Genomic DNA, 22,893 nt, shown 5'->3' with positions numbered 1-22,893 from the left:
AGGTTTGAGTTTTGTTTTTATTTCATTTGTGTCCTGCCCTTTTTCCTCCAAGTAGCTCAATGCTTTTGCATTTCATCCTCACAACAATCCTGTGAGGTAGGCTAGGTTGAGAGATAGCAGCCGAGACCAGAAGAAACTGGCAGTTAATGACAAGGCATAGCAACAGTTCCCCCAACTGGGAGCGTAAGTAGTAGGCCCACAGTCCTTCCCCAAGTGAACCAGATGTAAAGTCTGATAGCAGATAGCAGGCACATGTCACTTTTCCTGGTTCCCACTCCCAAATCCCATGATTTATTAATCCCACGAGTTATTAAAATAAAATCTAAAGCCATTAATCCCATGAGTTATTAAAATAAAATCTAAAGCCATGCATGCTGGGGGGAATACAAGAGAATCTTTTCTGAGCAAGGCCCTCCAACCTTTCTGGGGCCAAGTGGTGCATTTGGAAGTCTAAGAAAATGTCATGATGCCAGATTTAACTAACTGGTCCTGCTACCAGAAGCCCACACAAGGACTTCTGTTAGCACAATGAGGCTTTCCTCCCCTTCCCTATGCCCCCTCCCAATTGGGTAAGGAGAATCCCCAGAAACAGCAGGTAGGGGAGGAGAGAGGGGATCCCATCAGGCAAGAGGAAGCGCTTGTGCTGAGAGAACAAGCTTCTTAGAACTATGTGGAATTTCTTCTATGGGTTCCACAAAATACCCATTCCACAGAAGAAAAACTGCCAATGCTCAGGAAACATCCCCCTCAAAACATGAGGCAAAATACCAGTTGCTACCCCCAAACAACAAAATAAAAATGGAGACAAAGTAGGCATCACCCAACCCAAAAAAGCAGGCAACACACACACCAAACTATTGGCTAAGCAAAAAAGTAGACCAAGCACCCCATTGTGGGGCCCACAAGCATACAGGGTGGGCGAGTGCTAAGAGGGAGGTAGCGTCTGTTTTCCAGATAGCTGAGCCCCATGGAAGAATCGGAATGCAATTTAGGAGGGGCAGGAGGCCTTGCCAAGAACCAAGGAGGGTGTCTGAGGGCATGGTGACACCCACAGAAACCATCTTGAATTTAACAACAGATCATAGATGGTTTTTCCCCCTTATAGGAGTAGTGGTGGACATGAAATAAATAAGTCACCAAACTGGCAACATTTAGGGCTCAGCATGTCTCTGCGTCATTAATGTTTGCCAGGTCATTCTCATTCTAGCAGCCCTGGGTGAAAACATCTGGGGGCTTGACAAGAGACCAACCATTAGTACTTGGGGCTAGATGCATGTTGTCAACAGTCTTCAGCCTCAGCTCCTTCACAGATCCACTGCCAGTCCTTTGCCTGGTTCCTGCCTGCCCAATGCAAGCCACAGCAAGGCAATGGAGGCCTCTTGCCGGCAGCTACACCATGGCAATGGCAGAGTCTTCGGTGCTGCTCTCCTGATCTAGACCCACTCTCCTGATGGACTCCCTGTACTTTTGCCTTCCCAGCGCAATGATGGCTGTGATCTCATCTGCTATGTCTTGGCGGCCACTCTCCTTCATGGCGCTGATCAGCTTGTCGACACAGTCAGGGTGTTTTTCATTTTGCTGAGCCCAGGAGAAGAGCATATGCAGAACCTGAGCACCGAGGTCGTCTCTGGAAAATATAGATGGCGCAGCACATAATGGTGAGTCTCATTGAAATATTTACAATATGCCTTTTCATTTGCTCCAGGCAGCTTACAATAGTTCAAAACACACAAAGCATAAAACAATAAAATCCTAAGACATGTTTCATTAGCAACCATTGGTAAATAAATTTCAGATTAGGCAACAACTCAACCACTTCTCCAGAAGCCTACCAACTGCCTTCGTAGAGTAGGGGACACGGAAATAGAAAGGTCAGCATGATCTTCTGCCTAATTTAGCACCACCTGAGAAATCACACGTGTTTTAAAAACAAGCTGCAGTCCTTATGGGGCAGAGGAAGGGACATGGAAGCTCACAGACATTTTCTATAATTGTCTAAAGACCAGAAGGATTCTGGTTTTGGATTTTTGCACGCATCAAAAGTTCCAGCCCCTCATTTCTTTCAGTCCTGGCCTCCACCCATCTATTGCCAGCTGCCCCAATATTTTGCAAATCCCAGCTTTTGTTTTCCAGTCATTCTCTGAGGTTTGGAGATAGGGAGACAAAACAACTTCTGCAAGAAAAAAATGAGAAGCATCTAAGACCTGCTACCAAGTGTTGGAGTGCTCTTGTTCAGGGTGCCAGCCAGTCACCCCCCCCCCAGGCTGTTGCTATATGCTAGCAAAGTTCTTCAGATGTTGCTACACAACAACTTCCTTCATCTCTGACCACTGGCTGTACTGGCTGGAGCTGAATACCACCAACATCTGGAGTTTCCCATTCCTGTTATATTATGCTGTGTAGGGAGCTCAAGGACTCCCTGCCTTCCGGTCAAAATAATCAGTGTTTCATTTTTCTTTCTCAACTGATACTCAATTTTCTGCAACTACTGAGCCTGCTACATCATTATTTGGCTGTTTTGGCAGTGTTTTTGCCACCTTAGGGCTAGATTCAGCCTCACTCACCTGTAATTGTATCGTATGTGCTCTACCTCCTGGTAAGACAAACCCAGGTTTAAGCCAATCGTTGGCCAATCAGCTCCAACACGCCCAGCAATGGCAAGTAGGTTGGCCTGGGTCAAGTAGCCAGTTTCAGCATTCCCCAAATTCAGAGGGGGAAGAGAAAAGCCATTTGGGGTTGTAGGCTGCTCCTTCCCCTGGGATTTCAATTTCTGCCAAAATAGAATAAAAAAACCACATATGTCTATTATTCATGGGCCAAGAAAAACCAACAACACAGCAATCGAACCTGCCACAATTATCTCTCCCCTTAGGAACATAGAAAGCCACTATATATTGAGTCAGACCATTGATCCATCTACTTCAGTGCTGTCTCCATTGACTGGCAGTGGCTCTCCAGGGCTTCAGACAAGAGACATTTCCAGCCCTATGTGGAGATGCTGGGGACTGATCCAGGGATCTTGGGCCACTTACGGGTAGCTTGATTGGCAAGGTGGCTAGCCAATGGGAATCAGGGCCTTTCCTCCTCTTGGTAACCTCTTCAGGAATGTCCTCTGGAACAGCACCTCGGTAAAAGGAAACCTTAAAAGATCAAAAAAGTTACAAAAATGCTATTATAATAATAGGAAACGCATTGTAGACCATAGACCCACGTACAATACAGATTCTCTTAACCGCCTCAGAATAACAAAAACAAGGGAGGAGAAAATCGGCAGCAGGATATTTAAAATACAAAAATGGTGCACAAATACAGAATCTTCCCTCTATCCGAAGTAACTTTTAATCCCAGCCAGCCACAGAAAACTATGCCTGGGAGCTCTCCTCTCTTTTCCCAGTCTCTCACCTTGGGTGATCTTTACTTCCCTGCCTGTCCCTCAGGGTCCTTCCACCATTTCCCCTTGTTCCTCCTAGCACAGATATTAAGGGTAATAAAGTGCATCCTCCACTGATTACAGAGGATTCATGCTATGTTCTTCGAAGTGAGTAAGCCAGAGTTGGCACCTTCCCCACTTGCCCTCCTCTGCCCCACCAAAACCATTGAATTTGTATGCCAGAGAAGATTATGTTCCTATCCAGGCACAAAATGATGAAACTAAATATAATTTATGCCTATGATCTTATTTGGAACGAGTTACACAACATGTACTAAAATTTATGATCTTTCAGGCTTGCTTAAGAGAGCTTTCTTGGAAAATATAGTTAGCTAAATTTGTAGGGTTTATTTTGGCACCAATATTTGAGGTTTTATAACAGTTTTGATGCTTGGAAAAGTGAAGGCGTTTTGGCAAGCCTAGGGAGGAGACCCTACCTGGACCCCATCAGTCATTGAAGCCTTTTGCAAATAGGGCTTGCATGTTTTGCATTTTTTTAAAAATTGAAATTCTGGGCTAGGGACTGGATTCTGCACCTTTCACAAACATATGAGTGCAATCTGGAGAAATACATGGGACTGGAGCAATTAACTCTGATTTGTTTCAGCAGGATTTAAGTACACTCATGTTTTGGATTGTGGCCATGGACTCTGAGAAGATAAGTAACCCTGTTTATGAACTGGCACATGATTAGGAATGAGGACAATGAGGAAAAGGAATACATTTGTTAATGAGACGTGTCCATTTATTAAGATGTGAATTATAAATGAACATATCATGGGAAACTTTGCTGGGGCCAAGAAGGAGAAACTGATGTACCTGCCCTTTCACAGATTTGCTTTTCCTGTCCACTTCGGAGGTGATGTAGACTTCCTTCACGTTTTTCAAGTGAGAGAAAAAATTGAACGAAATCCTTCCGTCAGTGCAGTCTGGGCGGTCTGAGTTAAATTGGAGGCAATGCAGGCAAAGCATCAGTTTGCATTAAGCCACAGTGCTGTAAGAGGCTAAAAATCAAGGGACAACAAGACAAATAGGGTCCTGCCCACCTGTCAAAGATGGCCCATTGGGGCAAGATGAGGATCTGGGATAATTCAGTCCCCCCCCCCCACTGATTCTGCATCATTAATTGGCTGGTGGAAATGAGAAAATCAATGGTTTTGCATGGACATACTCACTGATAGATGATCTGTCTTCACTGATGGTTTGGGGGACTTCCCACCATCCACTAGGGCCCAATGCAGGAGAATATCACCTGCTGAGCAGACACCACAGCCCTTGCTGCAGAACCCTTTTGACAGGCAAAGGGCCAGGAAAACATGGTGTCTTATCTTACATTAGCATCTCAATGCTAGCCAAGGAGGGGGCTTCCCCTATTCAGTGGCCAGCACAAAAATCAAAAGGTACTGCTTTTAGTCTTTTAGAAGGCTTGGGGTTTTTTTTAAAGTGCAAGCTGGTAAGGGTTGTAGGTTTATTAGCAAGTCTGACTTAAGCTTGTGGCTGCACAATCACTTCTGAGCCCTGAAAAAGCCTCCTCCTTTCAGAAGACCCCTTTGGGTCAACAGATTTTTTTTTAAAAAAAAATATATTAAAGATTTTCTTGTTTTACAGAAGTAAGTGTAATGTCTCTCATATTTTTTCAATGTAACATTTTTACAAATCCATTTCATTTGTTGAGACATTAGGGGGAGGGAAAAAAAAGAAGGGGTGGAGGGAGGGAAGATGGGTGGGGGTGGGGTCGGGTGGCGATGTTTCTGTTATGCTTAATGTATGTAGGGTTTGGTGTCAGCGCTGCTTGTGCTGTTCACTTGTGTTCCTTTGGTGGTGAGAGAGGTTGGGGTTGGCCTAGGGTGTGGTTGTTTGTTTGTGATTGACTGTGGTGATCTTTGTTTTCATGTGTGAGTGGGGTGGGTGGGTGGGTGTTTTGGATCAGGTTAGCCATATTGATTTGTATGCTGCTGGTGGATTCTTGTCGTTGAGATTTGAGGATGGTGGGCAAGGGCCAAGTCCCTTTGTTCTTCAGGGGTATTTACACAAGCGGGCTCTGCTGCACTTTACCTGCATCAATGCTGATGCCTCGTTCAAAGGCTGCAAAGAACTGCTCCCCTTCAACCATCTCTACCATGTCTGATGGCTCAGGGCCTCGGTATCTGTCGTGGAGCCTTTTCAAAACAGGATCAACCTACAAGACATCCAGGAAGAGATTAAAAAAAAAAAGATCTTGGGCCAATTCATTTCATTACTCTTTGTGCGGTTTCAATGGGAGGATGAAGGTTTCCGAGGAAGAAGCTTCGTAAACACAAGAGCAGCTGCAGAACCACCCTCCTGACCCCTGCAGGGGTACCAGACTGGGTGCACTAGTGCACCCATAAAACCCTGAACTCACTGCCACACCCATCCTTTGCAAACAGCAGTGACACCCAGTGTTGAAAGAGTAGCTTCTGCTGCACTACCCCAGCCATTCTTGCTGCTTTATTTGCTTGTTACCCCTATTATGAGGACTCATGCCAAGCTGACCACCTAAGCTGGGCTCGTTCACCCTGTTGCAGCAAACCATAGATTGCACTAGCCAATGTTTCCTGCTCCCGCCATGCTTGCTGCTCTTACTTCTACTAAAGCCTATTATAAAATAACGCACAAAGCCAATCTCAAGTATTCATAGGAGAAGGCTCTACTCACAACCAGCTGGTTCCCACCCACCCCGCTTCAAACCCAGAAAGGTCTCTCTGGATTTCATGTATTATATAGCTCATCCTAGTGAGCACAGCTTCTGCTCCAGCCCTGCACAACTTGTGCCCTCCTTTTTTTTGCAACCCAGGAAGAGAGCAACAGCAGACTGCTTACTGATCCCCTGGTGACCAGAGGGCTGTGTATAGTTTGGTGGGTTGCTCTAAACATAGATATGTTCTTGGCTGCATTTCATGCTTGCAGATCACAAGTGGATGGGCACTACTGCATGCGCATGTACACACACGAAACCGGGACAGTGAACAATTTACCTTGTGCTTTGGGACACACTGCAGCAAGACTTGCTCAGGATCTTTCTTCCTCTGCAGAGCTATGAAGTTCACCTGGTACATGCGCAACCTTTTATAGACATATTTGGCAAAGCCACCAATATAGGTCTTGGTGGTGCACCACAACCAGTACCTGGGGGAAAGAGTGGGGATTTGCAAAATCATTTTGATTTGTTTGCTTTTTTCGCTTGTGAGCACATATATTGCAAATGAGGGTGGCATGAGTGCAAAGTTTTGTTTCTCTATGTGAGAAGAAACATAAGGAGGTGTGCAAGTGCACTTCTATGTCAAAGGAAAACTGAACAGATGATACAGAAAACAGACCCGCCCCAGTAGGGGCAATCTGATTCACCTATTTAAATACCTGCCAAAAGCAAGGAAATGATGTGTGATTGGGGAAAAGGAAGAAGCTGTGAATCTCATTATTGAATACACATACAAAACAAAACATGATCATTCCACAAGGTACAACTCAGAGACAATACTTAGTGTGATGAGTTGAATGTGCCTGTGCTGATCGGCGTTCATGATGAAATGCATATGCAATTTCTTCACCCTGAGCACAACTCTGAACTCAATCCCAGTATCTACTATTCCGCAGCAAAGCATCTAAAAGCAGATGGATCAAGTGCCATGGTGCATTTGAGTTTACTGTGAAGCATGAGGCATCAGCACAACTGCTTCCCTGCAGATACAAAGCCAGCCTTCATGTGATCAACTCACATTCTCCATGTCTGAGTGAATCAGCAACATGAACAAGCCATTAAAGGTAAAGGTACCCCTGCCTGTACGGGCCAGTCTTGACAGACTCTGGGGTTGTGCGCCCATCTCACTTAAGAGGCCAGGGGCCAGCGCTGTCCGGAGACACTTCCGGGTCACGTGGCCAGCGTGACATCGCTGCTCTGGCCAGAGCCAGAGCCAGAGCCAGAGCCAGAGCCGCACACGGAAACGCTGTTTACCTTCCCGCTGGTAAGCGGTCCCTATTTATCTACTTGCACCCGGAGGTGCTTTCGAACTGCTAGGTTGGCAGGCGCTGGGACCAAGCAGCGGGAGCGCACCCCGCCGCAGGGATTCGAACTGCCGACCTTTCGATCGGCAAGCCCTAGGCGCTGAGGCTTTTAACCCACAGCGCCACCTGCGTCCCCCAAACAAGCCATTATGATACTATAAATTTTGTCCAGCACACCTGGTACCTATAAGATTGCATTCCTCTGTGTCTGTATTCTTTGCTAAATGTTCTAGAAAGACACAAATAGCCTGAGTTGGACTACGTTCAAGTATACACTGCAGGAAATCAGTAAGAACCAGAATCAGATTTGCAGCCTGGCTCATATAAGCCCAATATGATCCTTCTTGCCTGGTGGAGAAGCAGGAACCGAGGACCATTTAACAAAGAATACTAAACAGTTATCTTACTGTTGACTACCCACTCCCACCTCTTGTTCAGAGGAAAGAGGAAACAACTGGATGAATATGGTCTCTTCTTTGTGGAGCTCCCTGTTCTTATGTTATATATAATGTGTATGGAGGGCAGGAAGGGATGGAACCTTCTCTTCTTGCTGGCCCAGGAAGATGTATGAAGTGTGCCTCCTGGGTCAACTCACCAGGAGAAGTGTGTGACTTCAAACAAAGCATAGAGGTGGGTGAACTCCAGCACCACCTGACTGGTGATGTCATTCCAGTTCTGAGCATTCCAGTCACTGTGCAGCAGATGCACCCTGGAGCGATCCAGGGTCAGACCTGTGGACCAAAAAAAATATGCTATTATCTACAGACCTCAAGGACAAACTATATTCAGTGCATAATCAGGATGGATGAGGTTTTGTTCCAATAATAATAATAATAATAATAATAATAATAATAATAATAATTTATTATTTATACCTTGCCCATCTGGCTGAGTTTCCCCAGCCACTCTAGGCGGCTTCCAATCGAGTGTTAAAAACAATACAGCATTAAATATTAAAAACTTCCCTAAACAGGGCTGCCTTCAGATGTCTTTTAAAGATAATATAGCTACTTATTTCCTTCACATCTGAAGGGAGGGCGTTCCACAGGGCGGGTGCCACTACCGAGAAGGCCCTCTGTCTGGTTCCCGGTAACCTCACTTCTCGCAATGAGGGAACCGCCAGAAGGCCTTCGGCACTGGATTATCAATGGAACATGTGAAATTGTGAAATGACTGGGGTGGCGTGACCCAGAATAAACAAGAGCACCTTGCAGTTCAGTGTGTTATAGTGCACTATACTTGCACAACCCAATTTCCTCAACAGAAGATCAACTGTCCAGCTTGAAAGCGCATTTAATTGTACCAACGTTCTGCAAATTTAACTAGCCTGTGAAATTCAGGTGTGGTAATTCTAAGGAAGCATTAACAGTTCTGTCAAAACCCTTCTGCTGAGGGAATTTCTAGATCAAACCTACCTGTGACTCCTGGGGGCAGAGGGAGCTGAATTTTTACAGGCTGAAGGAAGTCGATGCTGGAATTCTGGGAGAGGCAGAGGAGGGGGCTAGCAACCGTCTCAGGATCATTTGTGATCTCCTGTAGGTCCTCTGAAGACACGGGCAGCACCTGAACATTTAAAAAAAGGGGGGGAATTGGCTCCATCAGGTAGTGTGGGGGTTTCCTACACAAGCAATGGACTTTGTAGACTCCCCTTCCCACAGCAGCTATCAATGTCTTGAAAAAATGGTCCTGAAAGTGAAGGGTCCCACCAAAGAGGGATCTAACACTGTGGAAAAGGCTGCACTCAGAAGCAATATTGGGAAAGATTCCAGCCACAGGTGTCAATAGTTTTATTCCTAAAAGTAATTATTTGAGCAGTGACTGTATAAGTCAAATAGGAGCTTCCAAAATTCTTTCAGGGCATGGCTTTTTTATTTTATAACACCAGGGCAACATTAAGGCACTCATGACCTAAACTGTGCAACTTGACTGGAATAGGACTTAAAAAAAATTAAATCTCCAATCTTTGAATACATTTCTGGACTCTTTAGGCTTCCTGGGCAGAGGCTTACCTGGAGCTTCACTGTCCTCGTCTCCTCAGTCACGCCAGGGGGAAAGGTCACTTTGATGTTGGGATCGACAGTTGAAAAAAGCAAGGCTCCCTCTTGAGGGACTCTGCATTCATTCTCCACAAGTCGAGAGACAACCAAGAACCAGGAGAAGTGAGGGACGCTGCAGCAGGCCACATGCTTCTGTCAGAGGGTGTGGAAGGAATGACAGGCACCATTGTAACATGCAACAATACTTTAAACAGAGGGAATCAGGCACTGAAAATGAGTGCAGGTCTTATACTCCTTACAAATATCCACAAACTGGCCTGGCTCAAATGTAACAGGGCCACTTCCAACAACAAGCTTGAGTGTGCCCCTTCATCCTCATCTCACACACCCAGCTTCAGAAGAGACTTCCTGCTTTCTTAAACCAGAGTTCCCTGCGGCATTCAAACCGGGAAACTCTGGTTTTAAGAAAACTAGGACATCTCCTCTGCAATCTGGGCGTGCTGGTTCAGATGATGAAACAGCTAGCTGACTCACAGAAATAACTAGCTCAAGCATGTTGATCATTCATAATCATCACATCTGAATTTGTCCAATTTGTGTTTGACAGACCTACTAACTTACAGAACTTTCCCTTAAAAGCTCTCTCTCTTTGGCAGTACACAGAACAGAGAGGCCAACAAATGAGAATGCAATTCCTAACGGTACTACACATATAACCAACCTTTCCGCCAAAGAGCTCAAAGTGGCACACATGATTGTTGCCTTATCCAATTGATCCTCACAACAATCTTGTCACGTAGGTTGGGTTTAGAAGACAGTGACTGGCCCCTACTGAGCTTCACCAATGAGTGGAGATTTGAACCTGAGTCTCCCCTGCCCAACCACAACACTATGCTGGCTCTCTGTGAAAGGCCACCCATCTCAGTTGCAAATAAAACCAAGTATAAGACTTACTTAGCATGCCTAGGTGCAGGACCTTAATGAGTTAACAGAGTGGGTGATGTGTATTACAATCTCTAGGGGAAAACACATGGCAAAACTGAAGAGAAAGCAGCTGCAGATTACAGCTCAGCCCTCCCTCCAAGCTTCCAGCAGGAATTCAATATGGCACCCAACTGATGCAAGGAAGAACTCGCTGAGAAGTGAGGTAACTGGCATGTTTTACAACCCGTTGCACTTCGTGGCCTACCTCTGGCTTTTCTTTCCATTCCACTCTGGTTTTCAAGTCACTCCAATTTTGCCCACTGAAGGTTCGAATTACAATCTCACGGTCATGCAGGTACTGTGTGGAGGCATATGGCAGCCAGATCAGCACCTCCTTGGAGAACACAAGACGGAACAAGACAGTTTCCATGAGTTAACCACTGAGAAGGAAACATCTCCATAACTCCAGGGAGCAAGAGAAGGACCTCAGGAGCCAACAGCCATTGGGGAGGACGTGGAGAGCAAGTGAAGGTTGTTAGTGTGTCTCATTTCTGCTGTACCTCATAAAGAGGAAGCGGAGAGGGCAACAGCATGGAAGGTTGCACATTACAGCGTCAAGATTGGGGAAAACGCAGCAGTTCCCACATAGCTCACAGACATGCTAGTAGTAAAAGATCGGTTTTATTGCATGGTGAACCGAAAAAGAACTTCTATACACTTCCAGCCAACCTTCAGACCTGCACTGGTTCTTTAACTGGGGATGCTGCACGCAACAGTGATTGCAAAGCACAGAAGGTGCAATGCATACAACATGCAAGAACACAATTGCTGAGTTTCAGGGGCCAGGGCTAAACAGCCAGAGAGATGGGAACTTTGATGACATTTATTTAGTGCAATTCATTTTTAGCACCTATAATCTGTCACCCTCAGCCTTCAGTCTAAGTAAATGAATAACATGTAACGGCTAATTGTGATTTATTTATTTATTTGAATTCCTGGTTGTTTCATAATATTTGCATGCAAATCTGTGTAGGTTTTATAATGTGCTTAATTGTTTTACTATTCTTAAAAACATATGGCAAAAGGAAGGGATTATATTATTAAATACCTTTTCAGCTGTTGTTTTTTTAAAAAAGGAAAGGTCCTACTCAAACTAGAACTCTGTTTATCTTATTCCCACATTCTACATATCTCACAAGCAGAATCATTGTCCTGGGGCATTTTTCCTGATGGAACTCGCATTTGATTAAGCTGAACCTCATTGGCAGCAGCCTAAATGCCACAAAGGGTGATTTGCAAGCAACCCAGCCATTATCACATTTAATACACCGGGTTCTCAGTGGCCACTTTTTGGCAGGCCAGTCTTCTTCTTCTTTTCCCCCATGCCAGTGCCCAAGTTGAAAGATTTGGGGGAATTAGCGCAGTTCTAGCCTAAACTCCTTTATGACTTCATGAGCTCTTCTTACCTTCTGGAAATGAATCCCATGAGGCTGCAGCTCCAGGACTTCACTCAGCAGGATGTCATGGTCCTTCAGCTTTACCCACTGGGGGTCAGGGGAGTGCTTTTGGAAGTGGATAGTTACCGAAGTGGTGGTGGCACCCAAGGGGAAGCAAAACTGGACACCACAAGCTAGGAAAACTCTGCAGCCTTCAGGGGTCACAGTAAAGCTTAGAAGATACAAAGAGAAGCACAGATGTTTCTACAACGTTACAGTCCTCTTTACTCCAAAGTTCTGAGTTATAAATATCTATAGACTGTCAGAATTCTAGATACAGTTCTAAGGCTTGGCTACACTGTTTCCCTTAGCTGCATCCAGACTCCAGATTACTCCAATCCCATGGCCTTCCCTGCTCTCCCTGGGACCCTGATTGTGGTAACTGAGTTTTGGATAATTGCTCCAAATTATCAGATAGTCTCATCACCTTCAACAGCATCTGGGTTCCATTTCTAGAATATTTGGAGGATGACTGAATGACTATCAGATATGGCTGTTCCTAGCCATGTCTGAGTGCAGAGTTTGGAAATTGCAACTACCTGGCTGTTATTGGGGGCAGGGGGAGGGTGGAATCACTTTACTCTGGTACTCAAATCCCTTACACTTGTGACTTGTGATATTCCAGACCCAATACAAGCCCTAAACAATTTGGGATCCAAGTACCCAGGAGAGCACTTCCTCCAGTACTGCCTCAGCCTTACCCATCTATGAAGATTTGCTCGGGATCAGCTGTTTGTTATTCCAACTTTAGCTTCTGCTGGGTGGGCAATGATAGAAGACAGGGCATTCTTGGTGGTGCCCCCTTGCAGCTAATTATGACACCCCCTCCCAAATGGAATTTGATTGTCTCCCCACATTGGCCTCAGTTGGGCACAAGGTGAAAATGTTTTCCCAACACTGCTACTTGATGTAATTTTTTCTTGATATGGCATATTGTTAGCCACTCTGTTTTTGCAAAGTTGATGGGTGGGATATAAAAGTGACAAAGTAAAATAAGAAACTAAAACTAAGCATATCCTTGCTATTCTCAGATATTTTCCTTGCTTTTTTCCTCTTTCAGGGCTGGTATGCAGAGGTCCCACTTGCAGGCTCCAGGAATGAGGGGGCCATTGGCCCTTGGATGTATGAGCCCCCTCTAGGCTTATCTGGTGATGATTGCTACTACTACCCTTCGGATCTTGAAATTTAAAATTCGGCTTTGTAATTCGGAATTTATGTGATGTGATTTGATTTGATTTGATTGGCCGGTTAATAAAAAATATTTTATTTTTTTTAAAAAAGGACTAGTAGCAATCTTAACATCCCAAAGATTAAAACAGTGATGACACTCCGACTGCAGAATGACCAACAACAGCAAAGACAGTGGCCGCTGTTCCACACTCAAAGAATCCCATAAGAAACAGGGACCCAAGACCCATGTCCCTCAGTGCTGCTTTGAGATGTTACTTGGTGGTGCCTGCCCTGCTCCCTTCAATGAGTTTGCCACTGATAGTTAACTTGCAACCAGTTTCTTTTTAGAAATCCAGCTTGGCTCATTTGTAAAAAAACGGGGATGATTAACCCACAGAAACTACCCCTGCATCAACAACTGAACAAGGCATCACAGTACAATTAATTATTATTATTAGTATTAGATGTATATCCCTCCCTCCCAGGAGCCATGGGAAGCAAGGAGAATATTATGCCAAAAGTGAATTAGGAAGATACTCTGACATGACGATAGTACAGAAAGACACCAGCCAAAAAAAGTATGTGAAATACCTATCCTCACCAGCTTGAAGGAATTGTCTTTGTAATTTTTCTGGCCTTGAGTTTGAGTCTGCAACAAGTCAGAAAACAAAGTTTACATGAATACAAACAGAACATGTTAAGTGCTTCTGTAGGAATGAGTATAGTAGTCTTCAACTTTTTCAAACCAAAAACATGCACTTGGGCCTCAATTCTTTCTTTATCATATATTTGTATGGTGGGAGGGCTACTGTTGTGACTCCCCTTTGATCAGCTCTCAAACCAGCGGTGGGTCCTGCTCCACCCGTTGAAGACAAATGGCTTAGTCAAATATTTTATTATGTTTTTATATGTGATAGAAGCTGCCCAGAGTGGCTGGGGAAATCCAGCCAGATGGGTGGGGTATAAATAATAAAATTGTTGTTGTTAATGCCTTGTTCCCACAGGGCCAGCCCCAGATATTTCACCACTTGAATATTAAACCATGATTTCTATGACATGAACTCCCACCAGAATTTCAAAATAAAACCTATGACAGGGTCACTAACATTTATGGATTGGTGGGCACATTTCAAATGTTGAAGAGTCACAAAATAGCTGTTGGCAGAGCAGGGCAAAACAAAATGGCTGCAATGCACTACACAAAATTAGAGAGGCAGCCATCCCTGACAACTTTATGCTAACCATGGGAAGACAGCTATGTTCTGCTGGTCATGATTACAGACATTGTCATGCTATATAGGTTTTACTTACACACACAGAGGGATGTGGCTGCTGTCTATAGCAATAGGGAGCACCCCTCAGAACCAGGAACATATACAAAGTGCCACACCAGATTCACTCGCATGCCACAGATGTTGCTTGGAAGGCACCTGCCCATTTTACCTCACAACTTTTTTTCTAAGAGGGCTACAGACTGACTTTCCTTTTTCAACATGAAAACTCAGAGACTGGGACATCTGCCCTGAAGTACCCATGAAAGTCTTTGTGGGCACCAGATTGATGACCCCCGTCCTATGAGAAAGTAACATTCACAAGCAACGCCTGTCTAAGGGTAATGGCGATTTTCATTTATCAGCGACTGTAAGTAAAGTCACCAAGCGAATCAACCCGTTTTGCTTCAAAGTCACCCACCACAAACCTGGCTTTAGAGTGCCTGAGAGAAACACCCAGGAAGCTTTAAGGCAATTTGCATTCAAATTGGTCTCTCTTTTGGCTTTAAGGGCTGCCCACCCTTCTTAGCAGCCTTCTCTTATTTTCAGCAGTGCCTCATTTTGAGCTGAATCTGAGTCCACTTCGGATGATGTGCCCTCTTGCAGTCGCAGTAATGTGAGGGGAAAAGCAGGGCCAAGCTTGCTGCCCCCCTCAACCCTCACTCCCCATGCATTGGCTGGGAAGGTCTGAAGAAGGAAGCATGCTGTAGGCAAATGCGCTCCCCACATGATTTACTCCCTGTTCACATGTAGTTCTGAGCAGTGCTAGAAAAAGAGGTGCCAGAACTCACCATGAGTGCCTCCCTTGTTTTCTTAGAATGGCAATGGCTCCCAGCTGAGAGGTGCCGGAACTGAGCTCTAGTGAGTTCCAGCTGAAAAAAAGCCCTGGATCTGGGTAACATGAGGAGCCTATACTCATAGGGCAGGCTCCCTGGATGGTGGAGAAAGGGCCAGGAGAGAACACAGCAGCAGCAGCAGCAGTGGAGCTTAAGGGCAAAGCCCAACTTTTTCTATCCAGGCAATTTTGATGGGATGGAGAAGAATGACTGAAGGGGGCTCAGCTGCCTGTGAAAACCAACCAGGTGGTCTTTCAATCAGTCCTTCATATTCTAAGGGCTGCAATTTCAGATGTGTCTACACACATCTCACAAAAAACAACAACCACAGAGCTGCCTTCTGCACCAGCCACACAGATCACACGGCAGCTTCTGGCTGTCGCCAGTTAGAGCAGCTGTTGAACAAATCAGACAGAAGAAAAGCAATTAACCTGGTTGCAGCAGCACCTCTGGCTCTCCTAGAGGATTACCACGGAGATGCACAAAGGGGAGGCTCTGGATCTCTGGGGGGATGCTGCGCAGCCTATTGTTTTGCAGATCAAGCCTGGACAAGTTGGGAAGGCCGGCCAGGGATGCAGGAACTGTCACCAGAAGATTGCTGTGAAGATGTAGCTGCCGCAGGGACTGCAAATTGCCTGCAAGTCAGAGCAGGAGTGGGAAAGAGAGGTCAGCCTACGCTTTGTAAATCCTTATATGCAAACAACTCTCCCCCATTCACAATTTGCAAATCCCCTATAACAAAAAAGAAAACAACTCGGGGTCTTGCTTACTTCTACCACAATAAAAACCAGCCCTCAAGCATACATACATACACACATACATACATGCATAGATAGATAGATAGATAGATAGATAGATAGATAGATATAAAATTTATATAGCATACTCATACCATAAACGTTTACTATAGAAAGGTTCTCGTACTAGCCAAAAAGAACGTGCCTGGTATTCGAGGAACACAATGTAATAAATAATCTAATTAACAAAGGTCAGGGGGAGTCAGGCTTAATCCTAGTATTCCCTTGGCATTGTAGCTCACCTCAACAGTGAAGAGGTGTGTGTATGGAGATGCATGTAAAATCCCTATGGTTTTTGCAAGGCTAGAACGTAGCCTTTTGTACAAAGAGTCAAATCACTTGCTCTACCTACATTGCCTCTAGCCTTGCTCACCACTTTCATGCGGCCCCCAGAATGTGGCCCATTGGGGAATATGGCCCTCAAGCTAAAAAAAGGTTCCTTCCCTTTGTGCTATAATACACTTACATCCTGATTATGTGGGTACCACCATCAGTAGTAGTGGATCCCTCTGCAGCTATACAACACCCACCAGCTGCAGACTCACCAAATCTGAAACAGTGGCCAGAAAAGTTTTTCTGTTTAGTCAGGACTCTGGTTATCAGTAACGTGACAGTGCTGCTGCAAAGACTGTGCCTTGCTTCAGGCTGAATACAACAACAACAACAACAATAACGATTGTATTATTTATACCTTGCCCATCTGACTGGGTTTCCCATTGCAAATCTTAACAACTTTAAATATTTTAGATTGTATAACTACTGGGTTTCCTAAAAAGTTGTATCGTAAACCACTTTGAGAACAGCTACTGAGAAGAGGTCTATATATGTTTCATTAAATATTTGCATTTTTTTGATTCCTGTTCATCAAAAATGACCTAATTTAAGCTCATTCTGTGAAAGTAAGCCCTGCTGAGTTAAATGAGCCTTGCTTCCTAGCAACTGCACAGAAAAACTGCAGCTATGCCATGTGACCCTGAACGTGTCATAGCTTTAATCTCGTAATTTTTAAAGTCTCAAACAGCATCTTAAAATATTTACTCCCTTTCTCTTGCATCTGGGAACAACTTACCAAGAGAGCTAGGGATTCCTGTTAATAGGTTCCCTGAGAGATCCAGCTCTGAGCAACTATGCAGGTTTCCAATCTCTTCGGGAAGCGATTCCAGTGCATTTTCAGAGAGGTCCAGTGTTTCTAGTGCTGCCAGCTCCCCTATGCTCTGTGGCAGACTTTGGAGCTGGTTCTTCATGGCGGAGAAGAAAGTGAGGTTGCTGAGCTGGCCAAAGTCCTCAGGCAGGTCCTGCAGGCTGTTGTGACTCACCAGGAGGCCCCTGAGGCTGCCCAGCTTGGTGATGCAGGGAGGCAGAGCACTGAAGCTGTTGAAGCCCAGATCCAGATGAGCAAGGTGGCTTAGCTCCCCCAGCTCTTGCGGCAATGATGCCACCAACCCTCTCTGGGGAGTGCCAATTTCATCTCTTGTGTGTCCACCTGCAGGCCAGGAAAATGCAGGAAGAGAAAGTCTCGTTGCAAGGATCTCCGTTAACTAGCCTCATATAAGCACATGGCTATCCAATGGAACAATATGGAAGACTGAACAGAGATAATTGGAAAATACAAGAAGCTTGAAGGATTTGGGGCATGGAGGGACTACAGGTACCCAATAACTGTCAGTGGAAGTGGGTCTGGATTTTTTGCTTTCAGGGCTACAGCAGGAGTGATGAACATGCTACACTGACAAAGAGGTGTCTTTTTTGGCCCCTTAGCTTTCAGTCCAGTATAATAAAAATGATAATAAAGCAACAAAATTGATAGCTTGCAGCTGCGCATGAGACACACACAGCTACTGTTGCTTATATTCAGTATAAACTGGTTATTATAAATACCTGTGCTAATCAAACCTAGGTTTTTAATAGGTTGGCCAGCTGAAATTGTATTAATTTAGCTGCATCAATGAAAGCTACAGTTGCTGTTTTTGCTGTAGATTATTGAAACAAAAAAAGAGGATCAAAACAGTTCAAGAGTTAGGCACACACACTTATTCCTAAAGGGCGTGTCACGCCAATTTCAAAAGGCAAAGAGTAGCCAAGATAGTTTGCCACAAGCAAAAAGAAAAAAGAAAAAAGAAAAAGGTATTTTGTGGTGCCTTAAAGGTTAACTGATGGAGTGGACTCCGGTCCACAAAAGCTTGTGTTGTCATAAACATGTTAGCCAATATAGTGTGCCTTGTTGATTTCAACATGGTTATCGATTTGCAGCCTCATCTTTTTCATATTGTTCTGAAATAACCATGCATGCCTATGTATGCATACCCTGAAGTAAGCCCCACAGATTCCAATGGAACTTACTTTAGAATAAATATGGTTGGGACTTCAGGCCAAATGTAGTGCACATGTTACAGATGGCTAGCGGGTGGGGACCCTTAGGCTTAGGCAGAGGAAGGCAAAGGCAAACAGCACAATATCAAACCCCCTGCTTTCTGTGCTTTTGATGGGTATTTTAAAAATCCCACAACATGGAAGAATTCTGTCACCTGCCCGTTTCATTCTCAACATGGGCAAGATGACAGAGCTTTCGGTTTATGAGAAGGTGGCATGAGAATAAAAAGTGGGTAATGAAGAGAGAAGCACAGGAAGAAGAAAAGGACCTCCTCAGCTTAAACTATACGTATAAAAATCAGAGTAAATATCTCTCCAAAAGTTTTTTCATGTTGCTACATAGACACACACAAGATTAATTCATCTCTAATATAATCATAATAAGAAGGGAAGCCACTGTCCCAATTTGGCATTTTCTGCATTTTAACAGATATGGAACTGTCATCATCATTTTTCACTTCTGCAAGCCCCATTTTACAACTAAAGATCAGAAAGCAGTCTTGTTTCATTCACTGTTGAAACAAGGTCTGTTCTAAGCCAAATGTCAGAAGGAATACAGTAGGAAAACCTGACTTTTGTTCAGCCAAAGATAACGAAAGCCCCATGTCCATTCCAACAAGAGAAAGCCCTATTGAAAACAGTGGGTTTACATTTGAGTAAACACAACAGGCCCATTCCCAAGAGAGGGTGCAGATCCACCTGTTGCAGGTTTCCTAAGAAGTAAATCTCACCATGCTCAATTCCTGGGTAAGCGTGCATAGGTTTGAAGTTTTGGACTGTACCATGCACTTTCCTGGCAGTAAGTAAGCCCCACTGAACACAGTGGGACTTACTTCTGAGGTGGGGAAATGCATAGGATTGCAGCAGAGTCAGACCATTTTGTGCCTTTGTGAGAACAGTGGCCTAACGTCATTTTGATGGGCTTGGTCAGGGAAGGAAACCTAAAAGCTACCGTATTTTTCGTCCTATAGGGTGCACTGGCCCATAGGACGCACCTCATTTTTGGGGGGGGGAATGAATAAAAAATGTATTCCCCCCCCCCCAGCCCGAGCTTTCCCCGACCCCAGCCCCCAGAACAGGCTGCCGCCCGCAAGCCTTGCGAGCCCGCGGGAACTCCCGCTGGGCACTGCAGGCTTGCGGACACCTGCGCGAAGCACGGGGCGTCCTCCGGAGGGCGCCCCATGCTCCGCGCTGCAGGCTGCCGCCCGCAAGCCTTGCGCGCCCGGGGGGAGTTCCCCCGGGCGCTGCAGGCTTGCGGACACCTTCCTGAAGCCTGGAGAGCGAGAGGGGTCGGTGTGCACCGGCGCCTCTCGCTCTCCAGGCTTCAGCGAAAGCCTGCATTTGCCCCATAGGACACATACACATTTCCCCTTCATTTTTGGAGGGGAAAAAGTGTGTCCTATAGGGCGAAAAATACGGTAATCTAAAGAGAGGGGAGAAATATAAATTAAAAAGTGAAACAGTCAGTCAAAAGACAGAAAGAGAAAAGAAACATGCAGTTTACCTTTGAGTACAAGGGATTTTAAGCCCTTCAGGACCGGAATGGTGCTTAGTGTGGAAGTGATAAGTTCCTCATTGCAGCTCAGCCTCAAGAATTCCACCTGCTCCACTTCTTCCCTTCTCTTCTCATACAGCTTGAGGAATAGGCGACAGCCCTCTGGGTAGACGTCTAAGTTGAGCCTGTTGCCAGCCAAGCAGGAACTAGCAGGTGCCTCGGCCTCCAAAGCACCCTCCCACAGAGGGTCCCCAAACTCCTGCGGCCCAGCCATCTTCTGGTGTCACATTGCCAGGGGCTGCGCATGTTTTGACTTGCCAGCCAAACGAGCACCGGTGCCACTGAAAGCGATTGAAATGGAAGATGGAGGAGAGAGGCAGCCCCTGTGAAGAAATGGAGGGCGAGGAGCAAAACGCTGAAGAACCAGTGCACACGCAAAATCCACCCAGATGAAGGAAATAGCAGAAGCTGTACTTGAGACAGTGAGCATAAAAGAGGGCAGCCCAACACCTTCCCCAGCTGGGCTGTTTAAATGACATATTAAGGCATATAATGGGCCCCAAAGCTGATAAAACTAGGAAGGAAGAATGGACGTTTGAAAGACAACGTGGGGAAACTGATTGCATTTTGAAGTTTCTATATCTTTCGTGTATTATTAGAGTTCTTTGCCTCCTCTTTAGAACCACAAAAATGCATCCTAATAAAAGAATATTAGATATTTGCAAGCAATATAGCAAGAAAAGTGTAATAGAAAAATTAAAGATCTTTGAGTACCAAATCCCCATCCCTAACACACAGGCAATGCCAGGTATCTCCGTGGCATTTTACACATGGGGAACCGATAAAGATAACCAGCTGTGCAAATGTGATTTTTAAAAAACAGGTGCAGCTTCATTCACAACAGCATGACATGCCACCTTTCTATAGGAAGCTAGAGCACTTTCATCCTTGACATCTGGGCACAGTTTCCTAGGAACTGTGGATGAGGAGTCAACTCAAAAATGCCAGGATGAACACATGATTGACACAGTACAATCCTATGCACATTTACTCAGAAGCAAGTCCCACAGAGTTCCACAGGACTTGCTCCCAAGTCGGCACAGCGGCACAGCTCTAATGCTTTTTTCACGTGACCCCTTATTTTCTTCTTCAAGTGTAACTTATGCTTACTATTCTTTCATTAGGCACTGTTACAGCCTTCAAAAAGCAAAAAGCCGATCTTTGGCAAAAGGGGCATTTTTTAAAAAAAAAAACCTGTCCCCTCTCAGAGTGACTGCACACACACTTACTTCCAATTATTTCCTCAGAGAGATTTCCCTGATTGAGCAGTGTGGAAGTGATAAATTAACAGATAGCTGCACTGCAATGACAGAAGTGGAACCTGTTGAAACTTTTCCTTACAATATGCACGGCATCTTTCAAGGACAGGTGCTGGCACCTCTAGAAATCAATTTCTTGCAGCTGTGTTAATGCAGCTATTCCAGTCTATTCTGTTTCCCAACATGCTTTAAAGTAGGGGTAGCCAATGTGGTGCCCACCAGATATTGCAGACTACAACTCCCATCAGCCCCAGTCAGCAGAGAGAGTCAATGATGGGGATAGTGAGAGTTGCAGTCCAAACCATCCAGGGAGCACTATGTAGGCTCTCACTGCTTTAAACGCTGTTCTCCAGAACCTGTGGCCCTCCAGTTGTTGCTGGACTCCAACTTCCATCAGCTAGCGGTCAGGGATTATGGGAGTTGTAGTGCAGCAACAACAGGAGAGCCACATGTCCCCCATCTCTAAAGCACATGACAGGGACAGAGATAATGTTTATTTCATTACAGAATTAAATAGGATGGAGGAAGTCGTGGAAATAATTCATCAACAATTGCGTTAATCTGCAGCAATGCCGTTATTACGCAAGAGGGTGCAAAATTAAGCGTGGCGAGTGTCAGGCCAAAGGATGAAGCCAAGGGACCCTAGTCCTTAGCTCCTAAAACGGGAGGGAGGAAGTTCAGGTCAAGTCTTTCCCCCTAATTCCGGGGTGGGGCGCAGGGTGGACTGTGATTTTTCAGTGAAGAGAAATAAGGCTTTAAGGTGGTTTTAGTCATTAGTACACATTTCCCAAAAAACAGCTCAGCATTGAAAATACAGACTCCAGAGCGAAGTCCTGCCAAAGACATGAACGTACGGTTCCAGCCTTGTGCTGCGACGCTACATATAACTCACCAGGAAGTGAGCCCCATTGAACGCAGCGGCGCTTGCTTCTGAGTATCCGCACTTAGGATCAGCTTCTTAGTGCCCGGAGCAGGAAGAGAAAAGCTTTGCATAAAGTTTTCAGGTAACCAGCAGAGAAATTGCCCGGATTAAGCAGTGACGTATATCACCCGAGGTTTCTAGCCCAGCAGAAGCAAAAGAGCTTCCAAACAAAAGTTTCAATCGAAACGCGCCACCCGACCCGGCCTGTTTACGCTCGCCCTTTCCTCCGCTTTCCAGACAAGAAAATGTTCCGACATGGGCCAGACAAGCATATTTTGCCTTTTGCCGGTGCTTCTGGCTACTCCGATCCTCACAGTGTTTACTGGAAAGTTTGTAAAGGCTGCTGATTTCAGTAGCAACTGCTAATCCAAGTAAGCGCGCTCCGGATCGCAGCCTTCGGGTCTGCTGGTCGACCTCCTAACGGCTTGCGGCGCAGTTCCAGTTCCCCGCTGTTTGCACATTGCCGCCGAAGCAACAGCCCAATTCTCCCAGGCCCTCCTTCCCCTAAAGGAGGCCGATCCCTCCCGCCCTCCTGCACAAGTTCCCGCTTCCCCGGGCTTCCCCGCCTCGGCCAGCGCGGAGGCGGCGAGCAAAGCGACGGCTTGGGCTTGTTGGGGACGTCCCGGCGAAACTGCGTCCATTGTGATCTGTTCCTTCCTAACAAATGCGCGCTGCCGCGATCCTTAAGGGCTAGTTTTGCTATTGCGATTTGTAGGTCATTGCGGATTCTTGCAACTCGTTAGGCCGGTTCCCCCCCCCCCGCCCCCGCTGAAACAAGCGGGACCTGCGACAAAATGTTGCCGCGTATTCTACCCCTTTAAACATGAGTATTCCTATTTAGGG

At 45.5% G+C, this 22,893-nt stretch overlaps 1 protein-coding gene across 3 annotated transcripts; it reads right to left on the bottom strand.

Moving 5' to 3' along the window:
* Positions 1–22,784, bottom strand: PIDD1 (p53-induced death domain protein 1). Of its 3 annotated transcripts, none has more exons than XM_079985130.1 (16): positions 22,021–22,783; positions 19,819–20,192; positions 17,014–17,427; positions 15,579–15,782; positions 13,632–13,689; positions 11,841–12,042; positions 10,640–10,768; positions 9,463–9,642; positions 8,869–9,016; positions 8,049–8,184; positions 6,427–6,577; positions 5,486–5,609; positions 4,250–4,368; positions 3,033–3,140; positions 2,565–2,770; positions 1–1,627 (listed from the first exon to the last, which is right to left on the bottom strand). In XM_079985130.1, the coding sequence occupies exons 2-16, from the start codon at positions 20,081–20,083 to the stop codon at positions 1,390–1,392; spliced, it is 2,682 nt and encodes an 893-aa protein (XP_079841256.1). In that variant the 5' UTR covers positions 20,084–20,192; positions 22,021–22,783; the 3' UTR covers positions 1–1,389. The 3 variants fall into 3 exon arrangements, with proteins under 3 accessions (XP_079841256.1, XP_079841257.1, XP_079841258.1); XM_079985131.1 differs by having other exon boundaries at positions 22,306–22,783; XM_079985132.1 differs by lacking the exon at positions 15,579–15,782 and having other exon boundaries at positions 22,021–22,784.
* Positions 22,785–22,893: the final 109 nt, after the last annotated feature.

The sequence above is a fragment of the Podarcis cretensis genome, assembly GCF_951804945.1.
Source record: "Podarcis cretensis genome assembly, chromosome: 1".
NCBI lineage: Eukaryota > Metazoa > Chordata > Lepidosauria > Squamata > Lacertidae > Podarcis > Podarcis cretensis.
Note: the sequence above shows the minus strand (reverse complement) of the source record. Positions and strands in the feature narration are given on the sequence as shown.

What these genes read in the sequence shown, in the direction of transcription:
- PIDD1 (XM_079985130.1), bottom strand. Translation starts at nt 20,083, where the DNA reads ATGGCTGGGCCGCAGGAGTTTGGGGACCCTCTGTGGGAGGGTGCTTTG. An exon ending in AGGAATCCCTAGCTCTCTTG is followed by an intron (nt 15,783 to 17,013) that starts GTAAGTTGTTCC and finishes TCTGACTTGCAG; the next exon opens with GCAATTTGCAGTCCCTGCGG. An exon ending in AGAGGTGCTGCTGCAACCAG is followed by an intron (nt 13,690 to 15,578) that starts GTTAATTGCTTT and finishes GACTTGTTGCAG; the next exon opens with ACTCAAACTCAAGGCCAGAA.